At 36.2% G+C, this 21,308-nt stretch overlaps 1 protein-coding gene across 1 annotated transcript; it reads left to right on the forward strand.

Moving 5' to 3' along the window:
* Window positions 1-2,226: 2,226 nt before the first annotated feature.
* Window positions 2,227-20,256, forward strand: LOC130585924 (tetratricopeptide repeat protein 29-like; the record flags this gene model as incomplete). Its single annotated transcript, XM_057386604.1, has 4 exons — window positions 2,227-2,421; window positions 3,829-3,925; window positions 6,493-6,576; window positions 20,033-20,256. Coding segments are annotated over exons 2-4 (400 nt in total), but the record flags the coding sequence as incomplete, so codon positions are not given.
* Window positions 20,257-21,308: the final 1,052 nt, after the last annotated feature.

Genomic DNA, 21,308 nt, shown 5'->3' on the forward strand with positions numbered 1-21,308 from the left:
TCTGACCAGCACCCAGACACCCTAGCAGGCCAGCCCCTTACTTTGTTACAGTAAATTAAGCAGCAGGCTTTCATCAACAGAAAGTGATGACATTTTCCACAAACCAAATGCCTTCGTGTTCTGTCACTTACTCAGARATTCAGTCTAATATTTTTTTCTAGTTGCTCTTTCCCTTTGCTCAGAAGTCCTGATGTCAGAGAGGATCAAAGGTCCTGGAAGGATGGAGAGCAAGATAATGAAGGGACTGGAGCATCKGTCTGACAAAGAAAGGCTGAGGGATCTGGGCCTGATTGAGTCTTGAGAGGAGATGACTGAGAGGGGACCTCTGTCAGTGTCTRAAGGGGGAGATGCCAAGAGGATGGACCGGGCTCTGCTCAGTGGTGCTGAGCAACAGGACAAGAGGCAGTGGCAGAAACTGAGTCCCAGGAAGTTCCACCTGAACATGAGTAAGAACTTCTCTATTGCACAGTGACCATGCACTGGAACAGATTGACCAGAGAGGTTGTGGCCTCCCTCACTGAGATATTCATGCATCATCTGGACACAATCCTGTGCCGTGTGCTCTGGGGTGACCCTGCTGGAGCAGAGAGGTTGGGCCAGGTGACCGACTGTGTTACCCTCCAACCTGACTCGTTCTGTGACTCTGTGAAAGAAGAAAGCCTGCTCATGGGAGGTGTCCATCTCCCATCTGAGAAACTGACCACTCTTCCTCAGGTAACCATAGATCCTGGCTCTTTGCTTGCCAATTCAGAAACCCGCTCAGCTTTCAGGGATGCTCCGGTCCAAGGCAGCTCGTTCGGAGCTCACCTGAACTGCAGGAAATCACACCAGCACCTCGGGCTGTGTGRATTTCTCACAGCCCCTCTGTTTTCCAGAGCCTAACCCGGCCTCGCTGCTCCCCGAGCCCGCCGGGAAGGGCCGGGATGGTCCCTGACGGCTCCCGGGAGCCCGGCCCTCAGCGCTGCCCCGCCACAGTTCCGCCCGCCCCCGTCGCCATGGCGAGGCCGCGGCGTCCGTGAGGGGCCGGCCCGGCGGAGAGAGTCCTGCGGCCGCGCCATGGGCCCAGGTCTGTKCCCCGGGGAACTCCGGCTGGTGGGGCTGTATATTTGATTGGTAACAGAGCCCAGGCTCGGGGTGTGTAGCGTGATAGGTGAAGGGAAAGCCAGGTGACAGACAGGCAGCAGCAGAGGGCCGGTTGTATTCCCAGAGCCAAAGGGACGGAGGGCATGCAGGATACGGGTCAGGCTGGGGCCATGATCTCGTCCAGGTTGCTTGGAACTAATTGCATCTATCACACTGGCTACAGTTTCAACAATTTATTATTCGTTTGTTTGTTTGTTTGGTTGTTTGTTTTTTTTAAATCAATCTACTCTGTTACTTTCAGTGTAATAGTGCAGCGTGCCGGTAAGTCTTTCCTGTCACACTCTGACGTCCCTTTATCTTACGAGGGGCCAGGTAGCAGCCTATATGCCTGCAAAGACATCCGCGTGTCATGGCCATCCCTGTTTCCTCGCCTGCTTCCCTCCCTGGGAAATCCTCTGCCTCTGTTAGTTCTGTGCATGCCTCAGAAAGTGTCTGGGAAGGGCTAAGAGGTGGCCAACAGGTTTCCCAAAAGGTGCTGGGAAAGGCACCATTGCAATCAGTTGGTGTTTTATCTTCAGCTTCAGTGCACCTTGGAGTAATTCCAGTCCATGAGGAGGTTCCCTCCATCATGGGATTAAATCAAGCACCTCTTTAGAAACAAACTGCACCAACTCATCTTTCACTGAATTAAGTGGGTGTTTGGTTAAGTAAACAGCTTGGGCTGTATAATAAAGGAGCTAGATGTGAAGTGTCCTTTAAATGATCAGCAATGAATTTGATGTCATCGAAATAGTACTGGTTTCAGAGGGGTRTGTTGTTGGTGTATTCTGTCATGTGTCTGTTGTTATAATTTACCTGTAAGAATCARAGTTCTCTTGGAAATGAGGGAAATACACCCTCTATTTCACTCTGAAAGCAACCTCCCACCTCTAAAGTAAAAGTTCAATTTGCATTATTGAGAAGCAGTTTTGTTGTGTTTTTTTCTCCCAAGCTTTGTGTTTGAAATAAGAGCCAGGGCAGTATTTTAGTCCCTGTGAAGCTGAAACATACTGAGAAAAATGTCTGTCTATGTGCCTCATGTGAGACCTGTTTGCCTGACTGTCTGTTTTCCCGCAGGCTTGATTTCTGTGAATTGGGAACGAGGAGTGTGTGAGCCACCAAGGAGTTGTCATATGCTCTAGCCAGGTGCCTTGTGGCAGTCCCCAAATAACAACTTTTCATGGTTGCAGTGTCTCCACCAGCCAGCTGCTTCCCCTTTCAGCTGCTTCCCCTTCCCTTTTCTGCCCCATAGCTGCAGTCACCCCTCCAGCTTTGCTGAATCCATCGGCTGCCAATGAGGTATGGCTTTGTTCATTTCCCTGCTTAATACCTCATAACAAAGAAGTTTGTAGAAAGTTTTGCATCTTCTGTGGTCTTCAATATCGTTGTTCCAAAGTTGAATTACTGTTTCTCACTGAATCGCATCTTCTTAAAAATGGATTTTCCTTTCTATATAGTTTTTATATAGAAATCTGTCTTTCTCCGTGAGAAGTATAATCTTTTATTGCAAAACCTGGGTGTTTTTATTATATTGATTTTTTATTTTCCAYGACGCATTTATCTTAAATTTTGCTGCCTCTGACTGCAAATCAGTTTATTTATAAATAATACCTTTTTTCTTTCTGTAAAAAATGTTATCATTAGTACTAGACCCTAAAAGAATGACTGAAGAGAAATATCCTGTCATCTTTTCAAACTATAATTCTCCTTATTATTCAGTTCTAAGTAACACAATTTAAAAAATTACTTCACTATAACCACAGCAAAATACTGCCTCAATGAAGTGGCTTTTGATCCCGGAAAGGCTAATATATAAAATATCTACTGGTCTGATACTGATCGTTCAGCAACAAATTGACTCATATCTAATACTTATCTCCCAAGAAATAAATTTCCTTTTGCTAAATGTAGCAAATAGTTAAATTCTTTTTCCCCTTCTTATTATATTCTGTTTTTCCATCCCTATTAAAAGTTTATGCCTTCAGGCCTACCAGCAGGGCATGCAATACCTACATTAAACCAAATTTAAAAGTAAGGGTGCTCCTGCTGCTAACGTTCTCAGATCACAGACATGCAAAATGAAGGAACTGGCAGCTGAAACTTTAATGGTAGGAAGTGTAGACTGAATACTTGGGGAAAAAACACAGTAGCTCTATATGACAAAAAAGTCCTATTAGCATTTATGTACTTCAAAATGACAAGCTAGACGATTCTACATAACTGTGGGGTTTTTGGCTTTTGTATAAGTAACATCCTGTGTTGTAAGTGTAGCATTACTTACATTTTTTCCTTCAAAAGATTGTTGCTATTGTGATTATGTAGGATTCTGAATGTTAACACAGTGCCTGTCATTGCTTTGCACCCTGTATATACCATCATTTGTCCACATTGTGTATTCATTTAAAATATTATSAATAATTGGACCTAAATAGCTCAAGGAAGCACAGGGTGTGGATACTGAATCAATCCCTGTACAAATCAAAAGCACCTCAATGAAAAAGAGAAATCCATGGAAAGTTCAATAACGACCATTCCTTTGTGTTATGTCCCACTGATGTAATGCTGAGATTCATGTGGAACTGGATTTGGGTTTTAATGTAGTGGAATTAACAGAGAGTGGAGTGGAAGCAGTGCAAGAAGAAAAGGAAATTGCATTGCTGTAACAGAGTTGTTTGATGTAATGTTGGTTTTGTTTATTTGTTTTAGTTAAAATGAATGTGCTGCCTCAAGCAGTTCTRCAAAGCCCAGGGGAGCATCCCAAGTTCATAGAGCAGACTCTTGGCCCCCCATTAGACTTTGCAAGGTAGGTACCTCTTCTCTTTCAAAGCATCATTTTTGCTGTGAACAGCTTCAGTCAGCTATGCCGAGGTGACAGATTATGTTTGCTCTTTTGCAATATTTAAAACTACAAAAATCAGAGGCAAAGAAATTCTCTCTTAGGAAAAGTTCCACAATTAAAAGGGAAAAAAAAAGGCATCCATTGGATTAAAATGGATTTCTCTTTGAAAACTGAATGATTTAAAATAAATACATTTTATCAAGTACAGTGAGTCATTATGGAAAACTGGAGAAATAAGGATAAAACAGCTTGAAAAAAGCAACTGAAAACTTCTGGAAGAAAAGAAACAGTGTCTTTTAGCAAGTGCTGTCCTCACCTCAATTCTGTATGAAAAAATARTGTCCATTCCAAATCACAGTTTCTTTTCTTCACGTTGATTAATTAATTAATTAATTTTAATGGTTTTTATTCTCATTGCCTATAAGAAGCCATTTTAAATAATGATTTTCTTGAGTTGATRGAATTTCCTAGTGTGTTTTTTCCTGAGTATCACCTGCCTGTCTTATTGTTATTGTCTGTGTTATTGMTACATTAACATCATTGCTTATAACAGCCAGGATGACACCAGTATTTATTATTCTTAGTAAATTTAATYCTTTATGATGGATAACCATGTTTATAGTTGCATGAGTCCAATACAGATTATTATGGGACTTATGTAAACAGTAATTAGTTTGCAAGGTTTTGCTTATTTTCTTTCCCTCGGCTGTAGTTTTTTTTAAGTTTGAGGGTGTTACCAATAAGAAGTCAGAAATTTATACTTTGGCTATAAGGCAGCTGGCATTTTAAGTTGTATATAATTCTAAGGGCTTTTCCCCTGATTTTTTTTTTTTTTGTTGCTTTTTATATTTATTACAATAYCTTGTAATAAAGATAATGGAAAGCCATCAGGCTTTCCTATGTTTCACTTTGGGATGGTTTTTAAGTGCTATATAGATTAAATTGCAGCAAGCTGGTAAGAATTTGCCTGTTGTAGTTCACTGTTTCAGTTTGGGAGTTTGACTTTCTCTCCCCTGTTCCAAATATTTGGTGTTCTCTATGTGCTACTGATGAGCAGAAATTTATTTTTTACAGTCTTAAAGTACAAAGGTCAGCCAGGGTTTTTTTGTCTACTTGATGCTTCGTATTTATTTGTCCAAAGATACTGTATTTCAGTTTTTCTATTACCTCATATAAACCTATAGCATTTTGAAATATGTTTTACATCAGTTTAAAATATACATTAATTATCTTATTTTCATTATCCTAGAGACATTGTGTCTTCCTAAGTTATGACTATTTTGGTATGAAATTTTTGATGTTGATAATAAACGAATTTTATGGCATTATCTGTAAGGTGTACATTTAGCCAGAGTAGCAGCAACTCCTATGGATTGTGTTAAGTGCAGCCTGGAAGCACAAACCTCTGCTGGTGCCACTCAGCTGCAGCAAATTCTGGAACAAATTTAAAGACACTGTTTGTGAGSGAAGTTTTCACTGCTACGTTGTTTTAAATATGATATGTCAAAATATCTCTGCTTTGCTTATCTATTTTGTTTTCATTTAAATGAACTTCATGAAGTGTCTTTGGTATTCTCAGAGCAATAAGGAGCATGACGCTTATATTAGCTAACATTATGAAAAGAATTTACTCTTATCACTGTAATGAAAGGCAACAGTGTAATACAGACAGAGAAAGAGAAAAGTAATGGATTTATGTGGAACACTAATGCTGAATTTCTTTTATCTTTGAATGATTAACCAGACAATCTTTATGCTCTTTTTCAGAAGAATAAAAATAAATTCACATTACTTTTATAAAGATAACATCCTCTACAGTCAGGATATCAGATTCTATTTAAATATACTTTATGGTCACTAAGTGCATATTACACTTTCAAGGCATCTTGGTGTATCAGAGTGGAGATGCAAAGATATGATGGCTGAAGTAAAAGGTGAAAAGATGCATAGTTCAAATTTTAGACTTAAATCCATGCATCCTGAAATGTGTCCTTTATTTTAAAGCCCATTGGATTACCCCCTCAGTGCACTACCTTTTGCACTATGCTGCTCAAACTGTGCAAAGCCAGGACCATTGCACCAAGGAAAATATTATGGGTTTGATTTGGGAATTCTTTTTTTGATTGGCCTTTTTTTTTAATTTTGAAGAAGCTAAATACAAAATGGATTGGACCACTCCGGTGCATGCTGACAATACAAATGGTTTAGGAAACAGTTTAAATATGGGTAGTTTAATCAACTATTATTGATTTAGCTAATACAGAGTWTCTTCTAGTTTAGACAGAAATATCAGATAACCAGATCCCTGAAAGTTAATACCAYCTGTTTTCTTTTATAAATAAAGATTTGAAATAGCTACAGACCAAACAATTAAAAAGATATTTGTATCTGTTTATAGAATGTCAGATATATTACTTTGTCAATATTGCAGTATTTAGCTCTACTTGGCAATGATAATATATTATACATGCTGCAGAAGTCTATGTTAGCACCTTGCAGTGTTTCTTTTAATTTTTTTCATTTAAATTTAGGATTCACTTGATCAAAGACAAAGATGGCTTAGATGATTATTTGGCGAAGAATATCAAAGGAGTGTCAAAAGAAGAAGCTGCTGCGTAAGTTGGCTTTTTTCGAGGCATTGTAACATCCATAAGTTTATTGTTTCCTTTGTTTCCAGTCATCACAGTCATTTAAATTTAAAGTTCCCTAGGCCCTACCCTTTTTAGTGGAACTTGGCATTTAAAAATTGAAGTTGATATTAAATAATGATGGTTCATTTCTCCTGATGTTAAATATATCAAAGCATTTATCTCCTTGGTTTTACTAATTTGTATATTTACCAATTAGGTCAGATKTGTAACATTATTGTAAAGATTGTGTCATTAATTATATTGTGCTGCCTTTTTTCCCCCGGCTTCTCCTTTTTTTTCTGTGCCTTTGTGGAATATCTCCTTTGGGGTGGGAGCTTAGTGTACCGACATACACGTTCTTGTAATTTTGAATTACTATTTAGCCAAACCCAAGTGCTGACTTCTGTGGTGAAGCATTTAATACCCTATTAGTTATTTAAAAACCCAGTGAATGAAAGAAATCTAGATAACTTTCGATTTCTTACAGCTGAGGTATTTACATTTAGAAGTTACAAGAGACTATGACTGACTTATTCTTCTGGAGTCTTTTAACAGATSTGAAGTTCAGCACCATCAAAATTAATGAAAGAATTCTAACAAACTGGATTGCTGGTTGCTTAAGTGAGCTGATTTATTTATTTCAATATTTAAATAATAAAAGGATGCATATACAAGGGCTCTAGGTACCTTAACAATTAATATTGCAAGATCACCCTTCCAGCATAAAAACATTCTATCAGTCAGACAGGAATTTCACCAGCTAGTTTCTTGCAAAACATGCTTCTTTTCTGCTTCTTAGTCTAARAATGTGCCTGCAAACCTTCCCTAGAAACTTAGACATTAAAATCCAGAAAATTACTGGAAGGATCAGACCTCAGGGAGCAAGCACAGAACTAAGTACCTTCCCTTTGTGTCACCCAGGTTCCATGCCAGCTGTGGAACTGGCTGTTCTAGTCATTACGCTCCAACAATTGTCCCAGGCCAAGTTGCCTTCCCAGGGAGCTGTTTCAGTCATCAGCCCCAGCGGACTTACACACACCATGCCAGGGACACAGGCATTCTCTCTGAGGTGATTACACAAGAGATCTGTACTGCTATTTTAGAAAGGCCTTAGGGTTTCAAAGTGCATTTTACAGCTCTGATTTGATCAGATCAGCTTTTTAGTGCTATTAAAAAAATCCCAAAAAACCCACAAACAAACAACAACAACAACAAAATCCTAAAAATTCTCCTATATGATGTTTCTGTATCCAAACCGAGTCTGGACATTGTGGAAAGGAAAAGCAAGGAAATCCACAATGAAGTGAAAATTTTATCATCTGTTCTGCAGTATTTACACAAAGTGAAGTTCACTAACAGTTTTTTAAGAGGCTGCTTTTCCAAAGTTACCAGGACCTCTTAGAAGTCTTAACTGAAATACCATATGTATTCTGGTTTATTTCTATGGAGATTTTTAAAGTRCCTGTTTTAAATGGTTGCATTCATGTTCTGTACATTTAATTCTTCTTGAAATTTTAGCTTTTGATAATAGATCAGCAGTTATTACATTTGTTTCTTTRTATATAATTTACTAATGCTCTTCCATAACCTTATGAATGATAACCATCATTAAATGATAAAATCATTTGAGAGCAAAGAAAAGGTAACAAACTAACCACATAGTAATATTAGTGCTACACTAGTCGAGTTAGAAAAAGCTAAAGGCATCAAATGTAGTCTAAAACCAATTTATAAAGTAAGGAAATGCCATGTCTGTAAATGATCTCTCTGAAATCAGCGTAGTGCTCAGTATGTGCCAGCAACAACAGAAAACGGAAGTTATTATTTTAAAAATATGAGAGATGGTTTGTAATATGCAGTGTARTTTTTCAATATTGTTTCCATTCCAGAAGTAGATTATTCTTTATAAAAGCACTGAATTTCTTTCTTCTGACAACTAAATATCTGTACTTTTTTTAATATGGTTACTTTAATATGCCAGTGATTATTTAATCAAGACAAATTCTTGTAGCCACACTCCTATTTAATACGAAACACCCTTTTTTAAAGTGTATGTTGGGCAAACAACAAATTTCTTGCMTTCTGAATAAAGGAATGTGTAGGTGCTCTCTCATTTATGGAAAAAAAGCAATATTTTTTAAAAYTTTTCCCTAAAATTCTKTCCTTCACAATATTCCTTAAAATTKAGATGAACTATTGAAGRRAAAAGGTTGCAGTTATTCTTGTATTGTAAAATATTGTACTGTGTTCYGAACTTCAGCAAAAGAGAAGAATTTGCTAAAGTGTTCTCATAATCTTTTTTTCTGTGGAAAAGTCAGGAGATGTTTTTCATTTTGTTTCACTGTAATAATTTTTTGTCCCAGGTTGATATGATAGAAGAGGGAGAAAAAACAGTGCTAAAGATAATGATTAAATGGTATTAAAACAGGATATTGCTTTGTTTTTTCATTGATTTTGTTTTTCTGGCTTCCCAAATACTTTGACTTGAAATAAGAAGTAAATGTGGCACAAGGATCTGCAAATGGAAAAAAAGTAGAAGTTCCATTGATGCAGAATGTGAGTGCTTTCTTGCCACGGAATTGGGCTTTTGTAAGACAAGGGTGGCTGACTCCAGTGGCCCTCAGTGTACTTTCCCTGATACTTTCTGTTCTTAGTCCTGACTCACCAAGTCATTAGAGCTCAAAATCAGATTGCAGTAAAAATTAAAAATAGTTCTTATGACAGAGCTAGGAGTCAAAAAAGTTCACAATGAACTGTGAAGTAAAGCATTTTTTATCAAAAGATGGATTCCAGGATTGACTCTTAAAATGAGTTTAGAGCCTAAAATGGGCCAGAATTTGATACTGTTGTTCTTGTTTCCTGATCTTTTTGTCAGGGCCAGAAAGATCAATAAACAGTTCTCTCCTCTTCATACAAATAAAAATTGTCCAAGAGGATCATGTCATCAAAAAAAAAAAGCTGAAGACTAGAAAGAGAGCCTTTGGAATGTATTTGATGAGAGGAACAGCTTTGCTTAGCTGTAAACAGAAAAAGAATATTAGCAATATTAGTGATATTGCTACATGTATTTTAAATACATTTGAGTTGAATGATGGAGTTCTACTGTCCTCAAGACTCTGGTGGTCAAATGCAATCCAAATTATTATACAGAGATGGTTAAGGCTAACCTAGGTATACAGAAAATTTGTATTTGTGTTAAATGTCTCATGAGCAGTGGATCAGTGTGTTATGGAAAGCTTGCCTTGATAAATCAGTGTCAGTAAAGACAAGCTCCGATATGACTCCTTTCAGGCAGGAGATGAGATTATCTCACACACATTCTGTCAAATGTTTTTGAGATAAAGTGGGCTGTTTTGCTTAGAATTCTCCCATGGCTGGTCCACTTTAAGGTTAGCTGGAGCAGAAAAAGGCAAAGGCTTTTATTTTCAGGTGGGCTGTGTCTCCCAGAGCAGTTATTGGCCATCTCTGCCAATACTGGGAAGATGGATCATTAAACTACTTTGCAGATTGTAGACTGCAAAGCGCAACATAATATATCTGCTCTAGCAGTGATGACTGATGAATATAGTAAAGTATAGCTCTTKTGAGTGCCCTGCAAAAAGAGAAAGGGGCTTTCACTCAGGTTTAACTGATCCACGTTAATAATCCCATATAATCTATGTAAATAATTAAGAGAAAGTAGTGTGATTAGTTGAGCCCATCCTTCAGGATTCACACAAGTGCTTTAGAATATGGTGAGTACTTTTGAAGCACCTATTTCTTTCCATTGCTTATGGAGAGATCACAGGATGAATGAGCTCAGATGTATACATGTACATTTTACCACTCAGTCTCACACTGGAGGGCTATAGAGTTGTGAAAGCTGTAGAAAGAATGAAGTAGAGGTCTTAGAGACTGATTCATGAGGCAATATTTTGGCAGGAAGCTGTCGAGTTTAGAACAGAAATCACCTGGCATCCATTTTAAATCTTCCGTTGATGCCACCTGATAAAAGCTTATTTTTCTATTCTTCGGTCAGAGACAAATTATTTACTACTCTCTCCACTCCCCAAGTTTCTTCTCTTTTCAGAGAAGAAGCTAGATGTATGATGAACATTTTGTATGATGAACATTTTTTTTTTCAGCATCATCTAGCTAGAGTTAAGAAAAAAAGATGTGGGAAAATTTATGAGGGATTAAGTGCTAGATGAGTTTGTGGACACAAATTATTTTTTTCCTACATCCATATGTCTTCTACCAGTTGATCTCTGAGTATTTGACCCTATCTGTCCTCGAGGACTAAAGATGGAAAAACTTCCTCACCTGATTAGAGGCCAGAATGATCTGGAAAGTTCACTGAGAGAGAAAAATGGGATTTATGGTCTGATGGAGAGAAGACCTAGTATAAAGAGTGTTTTGTTCTGTATTTTCATCCTAGCCATGATGGAGTAATAAGTCCTACTATTAGACTGGTCTTCTTTTCACCTTCTTGTCTTTTTAAAAGTTATTTAAATTATGAGACTTTCAGTACTCAGGTTTTTTTTTATTTATTTGCTTCCTATCTGTCTGCATTCTGGTCTTTTGCATTGATGGACCAGTTCTTTAAGGAAGCTGAACACAAATAGCTGGCTGGGGATTTGATACTTTTTAGTAGCTGTCACCTCTACCACATAAATTAGTATGGTGACTTCCTGGTTGACCTGTGAAATCTTTCACTTAAAAAATAGGTTGAGACCTATTTTCACTGACATCATATTGCCATGTTTTCTTTTTCACRACCAGAAATTTGAAAGGGCTTAATTTAAGTGTGGGGATTTTGTGTTGTTAAGTGGATTTGACCATTTCTGTGTTATTAAGTGAGGCTCTTGAGGGACAGAAGAGGGGCATTGCCAAGAAAAAGGATAAGGAGAAATATCTTGTTGGTATGGGATTGAGACAAGGCAAGAGGAGGTGCAGCCGCTATTACTAGTAAGCTTGGAAAAGGAAATTTGGGATGCAGACAGACAATGCGTAGGGGCAGATTCTGCTTGTCTCTTGTATTTCAGCCCTTAGTTGCACAGTATTAGGTCCTGGTGATGTGAGCTGCTTCCATTTCTTCTGTGTGCAATGCGATGAAGATAGAGGGAGGGAGGCAAGATCAAGGCAGCTGAAGAAAGACAGCAGCAAACAGAAAAAGAAGTCAACTTCTTTCCCTTTCATTTTCAGTCCTAGCAAGACTGTTCTTGTGCTGTTCTTCTTGATGTCAGTCTTTGGATAGGACCTGTAAGCACCTTATGGCACTCTTGTTCACATTACTCTGGTTGAAAACTGGTGGAAACTCATTTACATTTTATGTTGTGTAAACTCATTTACATTTTACGAGGGTATTTCTTCACTTTTAGATACTAAAAACTACGGAAGAGGGTAAATCAGAACCAAAGAAATATAGCCTTTCATAGTAAAAGAAATTTTAAATTAAGGCACTCTATCCCAAACTCCCTGCTGGTTGTGGAAAGGGAGATGGCACAAGTCACTTAGTGAGCTAGTTGATAAATTTTAAATTTCTTTCACAATATTATTTAAATATGTATTTTTTTCATTCTGAATAATTCCTAACAATCTCTCTTGCTGTGACCAGGATTCAATGTTTATTAAACAACTTTCAAAAAGAGATTTTAGCACTTAGAGGCACACATTCTTTTTGGTCAAGTGAATGATCTGTATGAATTTTGGGCCTGATAAGCATATTATTTAGTGTAATTAGGCAGTGATCTGAAGAAAAGAACTATGTAGGAAGCGAATGGTTTGCCTTTGCTAAAGAAACTTCTCTGTGCATTTGTGTAATGTGAAAGATTTTTCTTGAAAAGGTTAAAAAAAGTTCTAATCAACTTCTGTACATTATGTAGAACTTCATTTTCTAAACTCTGCAAAAGAAAGTTTCATATTTAATGGGAAATCATGAATTATTCCATTTATTATCTACTTCCTCCTTTCAAAGACATGATCTGGATAAAAGGCGGGGTGAATAATTTCAAAAAATACAATACATTTTTAATGGGAAGGTGCAAACTACAGATTCTCATGACTATTAGCAAGTATAGAGGAAACAGAATTTTACTTGCAAAAACTCATCAAACTCTTGCAAAGATAAAATACATGACATACTTTAATAAAGAAGAACACAGTGAGCTGAAGTTTTTCTTTTTTTATGTAACTTGTTGTTTTTACTAAGTTTGGTCTTATGGTTTTTTAGTGCTTTCATTTCTCAATAGTTCAACAATATTTAGTACTGAAGATAAGGTACAAGCAATACACAACTGACTTCTATTTTTAAGACACTCTATAAAGGTAAAGCATCTCTAACACACAAAAGGAGTCTGAGATAATGAAGGATTGTCTAATCTGCCCTGGTACCGTCATTACTTCCTAGTAATTTTCACAGTGAATCCTTCTGCATTGTGTAAAATCCTCACTTTTCATTTCTTCTTAATCTTTATGTGGTCTGTTTGTCCTACTGAGTAAATTCAGCTGGGGACTTGAATAAGAGATACCCTAAACAAAAGCAAAAATACTGTGGGAATTGTTCCTATCAATACTGCAATAAATGCATAGCCTTGTATAGGGTTTTGTGATATTTCATCACATCAGCTTGAGAAGATACAGAAAGTAAATAATTATGTTTATCACTCCTGTACACTGTAAAAGAAACTTGCAGAGAAATTTAACAACTGCTTTCATATCATGCAAGTCAAATGGAAGGGATTTCAAATTCAGCCATTTCTAGCTCTCAGTCCATCAGGTCAGTTCTGAAATAAAAGAGGGAAGTTGCAAAATCTTCATTTTGGTAAATAGCAGTCCATAAAATATGGTTGGAATTACTCTTTTTGAAGAAAATTATTCATTTAGGAAGAAAAGAAGAAAGTTTAATGAAGATAATGTTTTTTTTCCTGATTATGCTTGAAATAATCACAGGTGTGTGTACTTTTGTATGATGAACGTTTTTATAAGGGTAGAACTTTTATCTTCGTTTTTTATATTTTCATTGCATCTTTGTTTAGGGACAGAATGCTTCAAAAGTTGATTGCTAAATTTACATTTCCATTTTCTGTGTTAATGAGGATTCTTAATTATTACAGTACTTAAATTCATTTTAAAATGCTTTTTCTGTGTCATCCTTTGATGTTTATAATTGATTAATTTTTCATTTTATGTAGCTTTGAACAAAAGGAAGTCAGTTCAATATATGTGTTCTTTGTGGGATCCTACTGACATGGTATGCATCCCCCTTTGATTGCATGATTTAGGTTAAAGTGTGGTTTGACAACAATCCAGTGACTGAGGCAGTAGATGAAAAACACTGTGTTTCTAATGCTGAAAGTTCTTGTACCTATATATATATATATATATATATATATATATATATAGGTATAAAGTACCTACATCTCTTTTTTAATATATGCTTTATTTTCATCTTTCTATTAATAGTTCTGGATACATAGCTCCATAAAGCTTTTATTCTTTGTAAAATCTGTATTGTTGCAAGTCAGTTCCAAGTGATGTTTTTCTCTCCCACAATGTGTAAAAATTGATATGTATTTTTTTTTAATTTATAATTAGAATAGAAAATAATTTTTATAAAATTTTTGGGTTTGTGGATTTTATTCATTTTTTAATAAGATATTAGCTATTTCAAGCTTGTAATTTGGAATTTAAAAGCACGCACCCACCCTAATATTATTTAATTCTTATCCTTAGTGGTAAAATATTCTGAAGTGTGAGCTGTCTATTACTGCTTAATGACATTTACTGTACTGTTGTATCTTTTTTTAATGAGATTGCTATAGTCTACAATTTAACATATTACCATCCAGTAAATATTTCATTAAAAGAAAAGTATTTAAATGGACAGTCTTTAAACCAGGATTAAAGAGGCTGTGCCCTGATGCAGTTAAACAGTAGCAGTACGTGGTGAAATGTGCTGAGTGCCTGGACCATCTCAGGGCTTGACTTACCAAAATACTTACATGGATAAATTTTCACACAGAACTGGAATGTCACAGGACACAGATGTATTTTTAGGTTATCTGTGCCTTCCTTTGGTAGGTTGCAGCCTGGGGACGTGTCAGTATAGACATTAGCAGTGTGAGTACAGGAGTTTACACCAGTGTAACCTGGATGCTAAAGGCAAATCCTCAGCTTCCACATTTCTGAGGTATTTGTATGAACACTTTCTGTGTTCAACAATTCCCTGCAGATACTTTGACTTATTTTGGGTCACCAACAGTGTTGCAAAACTGTTCTTGTATTTTGGCTGCCCAGTTATAATTAAATAATTCCTCTTCCAACTCCTAGACAGAGCAGTCTGTTTAATGCATATGTGTTTCAAATTTTTGTTTATTTAATGCATATGTGTTTCAAATTTTAAGGAGGAAATTCTGGTATCCTCATGTTTATGCTGTGTTTGCATATAGGTTAAGCAAAAAGTAGCTAAGTGTTCACATACTTTATGTAATTTTAAATTTTTTTGTAGATTTATGGACAGGGAATGGGGGGAAGTAAAAGAAATTTGTGTAAATAAACTTAAGCAAAAATATCTTTATTATTTTTTCATAATTTTGTGATGCTTATCTGAGGCATTTATATCAGAGATTGGCTTGCCAACTGCAAAGGAATCCCCAAGTGGATGAAACCTATTTGAATACAGTTTTGAAACATTATAATAATTGGTAGAGTAATTATTTTACACTGGAAGTACACTTTAATATTTCATATACTATCGTTGTTTAATCCATGCCATTTTGTGCTTTACAAAATGGGATTAGTACACTTGTATTGTAGTCAGCAGCTGGAATTAACTGGAAGTACTAATTAAGCCCTAGAAAATCTAAATACATGAAACCTGATATGAAAAAAAAATATATATAAAAATATATATAAATCTACCATCTGAAAATTATAGACTTGTGGACTTATTTTGCATGCCTGTAATTGACCACATCAGACAGGAGGCATGGAGAATTAAGCTTCTGATAAATGATTCGCTTATGCTATACTGACTATTTTGATTATTTCTGACACCAGAACCTGCCTCTTGGCCTCTTACTTTCCCTTTTCTCTCTTTCAGTGTAAAGAATAGAATGCAAATAGCCTTACCGTGAAGGATTTAAAGGCAATGTTGTGAGATGTTCTACTCATCTCCCATCATTGCTTAAGGGTCTTGGAAAAGTGTAGCACCATACTATAGGAAAGTCCTCGAGACTGGAACAACAGTGTGATTTCATTAACCTCACTGAAGGTTCACTATTTGTAATTTATGCACTGGTAAAGGCCGATTAGAATCTGGTTCCCGTGATTGCTCAGCATCACTCTAGATCATTTTGTAATAACAATGATAATACAAAAAGAAATCCATATAAGTACAGAAGTAGCTGTATAATTTAATAAAAATTTAAATTCCTATAGCAATATCCAGGTACACTTAAATTAAAACACAGTGTTAACAACAGCAGTATCTTTCCTACTCACAGATCCACATTTAATAAGTAGGTCTTTCCACTCTTGTGATATTCCACGGCACAAAATCATCATCTGTACCATGGTGCCACGGAAATGGCTACTTTAGCTTTGAGTGGTTATTTATTTGGTGCTAAAAACTCTTATGACACACAACCCCCATCATGACATAGCGACTCAGAAGTTCACAGAATTTTTCAGCACTTTATGATAGAACACTGCATCACAGTAACTGCTGGTGTAGGGTCAGATCCACCTGGAGCTCATTGCCCAGCCTGTGTAAATAAACATTTAGCAACATCACGGGGTTTCAGCAATGACACAAATGAGTGCACAGGTGAGGAACGGGAGATTCTCAGCATCAGCTGTGTCTGTGATAAATGTTGTGGTTCTCATCTGTTGAGTTTTATGAATTAAAAAGCCTCAAACAATTCTGCTTTAAAGATACAAATTAGTAAAGATACTAATTTGTATCTCTTTTTTTAACTACAAATGCATGGAAATTTTCCAAATTTCATTAAAAATAGTTTGCCTTTAAAAAAATCCATGTGAAACCTTTTTCTTCTGGCAGGCACGCATGGTCACGCTAGGGAAGAGAGGACTTTGGGTTTGCAGTCACTTCTCATTCAGTTTTAAAATGAAACCCGGCTAACATTACCGAGCTTTCTGCTCGCTCTGGCTCGACACGGTTTCGTGGCTTGCAGGGCCAGGCGAGCGCCTTGGTGTCCCCTCGCCCTGTGCCGAGGTATGGCCAAGGAGCCCTTTGTTGTGTCCCTGGATCCGCGCATCCTGCCTGCAGTTTCCCACACGTCCAGTAGATGCCCCCAGAGACCATTAAACCTTTGAACGGCTCCGCACCAAGCAAAGGAAAACGCAGTCTTTTCTCATTTCGCTCCTGGAAGTAACATAATTGTTCAAAGGAAGCCTGAAGTCGGCGCGGACGAATGCAGAAAACCAAACTCGGTTATTTAATGATAAATCATAATTTATTAGGTAGTAAGGCTCAAAGTGTTTAGTGTAAGGTTGTTTATTAATGTAGCAGAAACAGCACTAATGTTAACAGTGAGATTTTATAAACTAAATCCTGGAAAAATAGCATATCCTGATTTGGAAGGGACCTTAGGTATCAGATTTTGATATTGACATTAGAAATCAGGTAATCTTTAGTTATCTAAAACATGAGTTCTTCTACTTAACCTTGGATTTTACACTATGCATGAAATCATAAAATGCAGGATGAAAAGGATTTTGAGGGTTGAGGATTTATAATTCATCGCAAGAAATCATGAAAAGTTTACTGTTGTTACCTACACCGTGCCTCTGCTCAAAAGAGCTATTTGTTGGGGGGGGAAAGGACACTGGAATTTTCATCTGGAAGCACTTTGATTACTTGTAACAATTTTAGAATTCATTGCAGTGTTGAGTTCTCTTAGGTGTTACAAATACCATTTATCCCCATAATTCCATTAATCTCTTGCCCTGTTTTATTGTTTGTGTGTGAGAAGTCCCTTGTAGCTTATATATTATGGAAACTTCAGGAAACAACAGTATTATTATTGTGTGTTTTGTATATTATAACTGAGATTACTTTTATTTTTGTGCCACCAGATTTGAAGTATTATACAGTAGATAGCTTCATTGTGTGCTAAAATCAGTCCTCTTTGCCTCAGAAAAAAATGTGCTCTGCACATTAGGATTACTTCAGCATTATTTCAATGTCATGATTAATTGGGATGGGATTTATTAAAACACTCTTGACACTGATTTTTAAAACTGTCATGTTTTTACTAAATTCTTTGTTTTCCTGTATTGGTTTGCTAATAATGCTTTTTTATGGGGAAAACATGCTTTGACTTCAAGTAAAATAGATCAGTCTACAGAAAATGTGTTGTATGGACACAGATTTTCTGGTTTTATGAATATTGGTTCTGTGCTCAGTGAGTATGCAGTGAATGATAAAAATTGCCTCAATGACATTTTGGGTAGTGACTGCTGAGATCTTATAGCACTACTTCCTTGTTTCCTTCCAGTACACCTAATGATCTAATACATGCACACATACAAACATATGTAGATCACACTGTATAAATAAATAGGCATTGGGTATTGCAAATAAATAGGCCTGATATGCAGATTGTTATTCCACCAGAGTTTTATTACTGTAGAATTGAGTCCTAGGCCTTTGGAAGTTGATAGGTTTTTTTTACCTGTATTCTTCAGGGTTTTTTTTAGTTGGATAGGATTTTTAAACAGGAAAGAAAAAGAATGTAATCCATATACAGAATAGAGAATACATTTCACTGAATTAACATAATAGTGTTTTTAAGCTAGATGCTGTGAGTTTGGTATGTATAAAATATAGCAAATTCTGGCAAATTAAAATGTAAATGTTTAAACATATTTCTCATTTATTTTTCTAAGATACATATTACAAATGTTTTCTTGTGCAGAATGGTTACATCTTTTCCCATGTCGATGTGAATAATGTGTGATTTTCAATCCCAAAAAACATCTATATATTAAGCACAAATTCAGTACTGTCTAGTCTAAATCATATCAGGATTATTTAATATTTTTATACTCAGTTCTATAACTGAAATGTGAAAAATATGTGTGAAGGATTAATGTGCATCTGTGTAGTAAGAGATTTTATTTTAAGTATATCATATGTGAAATAATGCAGATTATTTGCTTCCTACATCTTACATTGCTGTCTATTTCATTGATATTAAGCTAAGAAGTTTTCCACATCATCCCATTTTATCATCATCGTTAAAGAATTGCAGTAGCTCTTTTTAGGCTCCAAGTATTAATCTCTTTGAGCTATTATTTAACATGGTGTCATCTGAATTTATAACATACATTGTACATCTCAGTTTTCAGAATTCCATATTTATTTTAAAGCTGAGATAATTTGAATTTAAATTGATTTCAATCTAAAAGGACAGTTTTGTTAGCAGTTTGGACACTTAATGGAATATACAAGAAGAAGGTAACACATCTGTGTCCTTGCCATTTTACTGGAGTAAAGGTTTGTTTTTCCCACACTGGATATCCTTCCCTGCAAGCCTTTGCATCTGTACCTGTGTGTTACAGTCCCCTTGGACTCATAGTTTTCTCCAGAATAGGTCACAATGATTGTTTTGTGCCATATAAAAGAAATATATTGATTATTTCCATAAAAAAATACCCCAAAAGGTGTTTTACCACTTGAGAATATTTGATTCCACAACTTTTTTATATGTACATCTTATCTGAGTTTATGAAGGCAATAACTTCAATAAAAATTCATCATGCGCCATTTGTTTGTAAAATTAGGGAGAAATGATCAAATATTTGCATCTGTAAACCAGCTGAAGTTATATGTTAAACTGAAGCAAAATAATATCTAATTATTATGTTTCTGCCTGGCATTTGTCTGACATTTTTAAACCAAGCCATCATGTCCTACAGCAAAACTATTTGACATCTATATATAACAACATACATATGTATAACATATATCTATAGCATATACAACATATATATTTACCAACATATATATAATAACATATACATTGTTTTTAACATGTAGAATATGCCTCAATTTTCCTTGTGCATTGTCTTAAAGCAAACTAAGGGTTCATTGTGTTTTCATGAACTAATGTAAACATGGGGGGGCGGGGGGCTTCCCATCAGTCAGCCTTTTTTACCAAATACCAGCTAAAGAATACCAGTGTATTTTTTTACCATGTTTTCAATGTATATAGAGGTATTTATTCATTATTGCCGTGTTTGCTTCCCTAGGGTATGGCATTTGCAATCATATTTTAGTAGATCTGTTTTTGAGCGGGGGAAATAATACCTGCTCCCTGCTGCTGAACTGCAGAGGTCTCTTCTTGAAAGCTGTTGCAGTGATCTGCACTTATTTGGTAAGGTGGAGAACAGAATACAGGTTTAAAGGCTTAAAATCTACCTTTCTTATTCCCAGTTACAGGAATTCATACAAGAAGAACATCTGCATAGACATGCTGCGACAGGGTTATCACAAGTCCTTCTCTGAGCTCCTCACTCTGATACAGAAGTGGAATGCCTTCAGGGAGGCTGCAGGGCCTGGGTCAGCCATATGGCATGAGAAGTCCCTGGAGGAGCAGCCTGATAAGCTGGATCAGCTTTACCACTTCCTGACCAGGGCTGAGGCAGCCCAGCGAGCAGGTAAATGGGGGGATTGTGGGTAGCAGAGCAGCGGGAGCCGCAGCCGCCAGTGCCTGGGGGGAGCTTCCAAATTGTTTCATGTATGAATTTGAAACATTACTGCATCTTAGCACATTTCAGCCTTAGTCAACTGAGCTGTATTTATAGAATAAGTGATTAGGAGCTGCAGATATCAGGAGAGGTTTTGTGAAGAAAAAAATAAGGAAAATGTGTAGAGTGTGTTTTGATATCATCAGAAATCAACCAGAAATGGTTGATGTATTTATAGCTTTTATAACATCTCAATTATTTTCTCATAGTTTCATTATTTATTGTTTTTCTTTCTCTATTGATTTGAGTAGCTGGTTTTGTATTAGAAAAATTTAATAGGTGAAATGCTGTTTCACAGAGTAATAGTTTTATAAATCTGTTTTTATTAAATACCCTGTCTGCTAACTGTGTTTGGATTTGTGACTGACTTTAAAAGGATTGTGAACATGTCAAATAAAATACAGCACACAGATGTAACATGCCACCTGTGAATTACTAGATATTAGTGAAGACATAACTCCAGATTAGTGTATTTTCTCTATTGCCTACTATTTACTAAGTGCTCATATTTATAATTTATCATATTTTATACTTTTACTATAAATAGTAACATAGCTTACTCCATCTTTTTTCATTTGAAATAATTGTAAGGATGGAGGCAGATAAAGCTCTAACTGCAGTCCTGTTTCACAGCTGAGTTGATTTCACTGTAGTGGTCCTGTTTCAAGTGGCATTTTCATCATTACAAATAGGAAAATCTGCAGTAAAGCTTATGAGTTTGGAATCTAAGCCTTTTGACAGTAATTTAGAAACTGGCAACTTCATTTCAAAAGGAACGGCTAAAGAAACCCTTTGGGAACTAAAAAAAAAAAAATTAATTTAAATTTTTTATTTATGTTTGCCATGAAAGCCAAAAGTTGTGTTTCTTTATTGAAATCACTCAAATTCTTGACAGGAAGTCCAGCCAGCCATGGTTGAAAGGAATCTTCACATTTTTCTGGAGTATGACTAAAACCTGAACA

The sequence above is a fragment of the Malurus melanocephalus genome, unplaced genomic scaffold (genome assembly GCF_030028575.1).
Source record: "Malurus melanocephalus ecotype Western Australia unplaced genomic scaffold, MMel_1.1 scaffold_1004, whole genome shotgun sequence".
NCBI classification, from domain to species: domain Eukaryota; kingdom Metazoa; phylum Chordata; class Aves; order Passeriformes; family Maluridae; genus Malurus; species Malurus melanocephalus.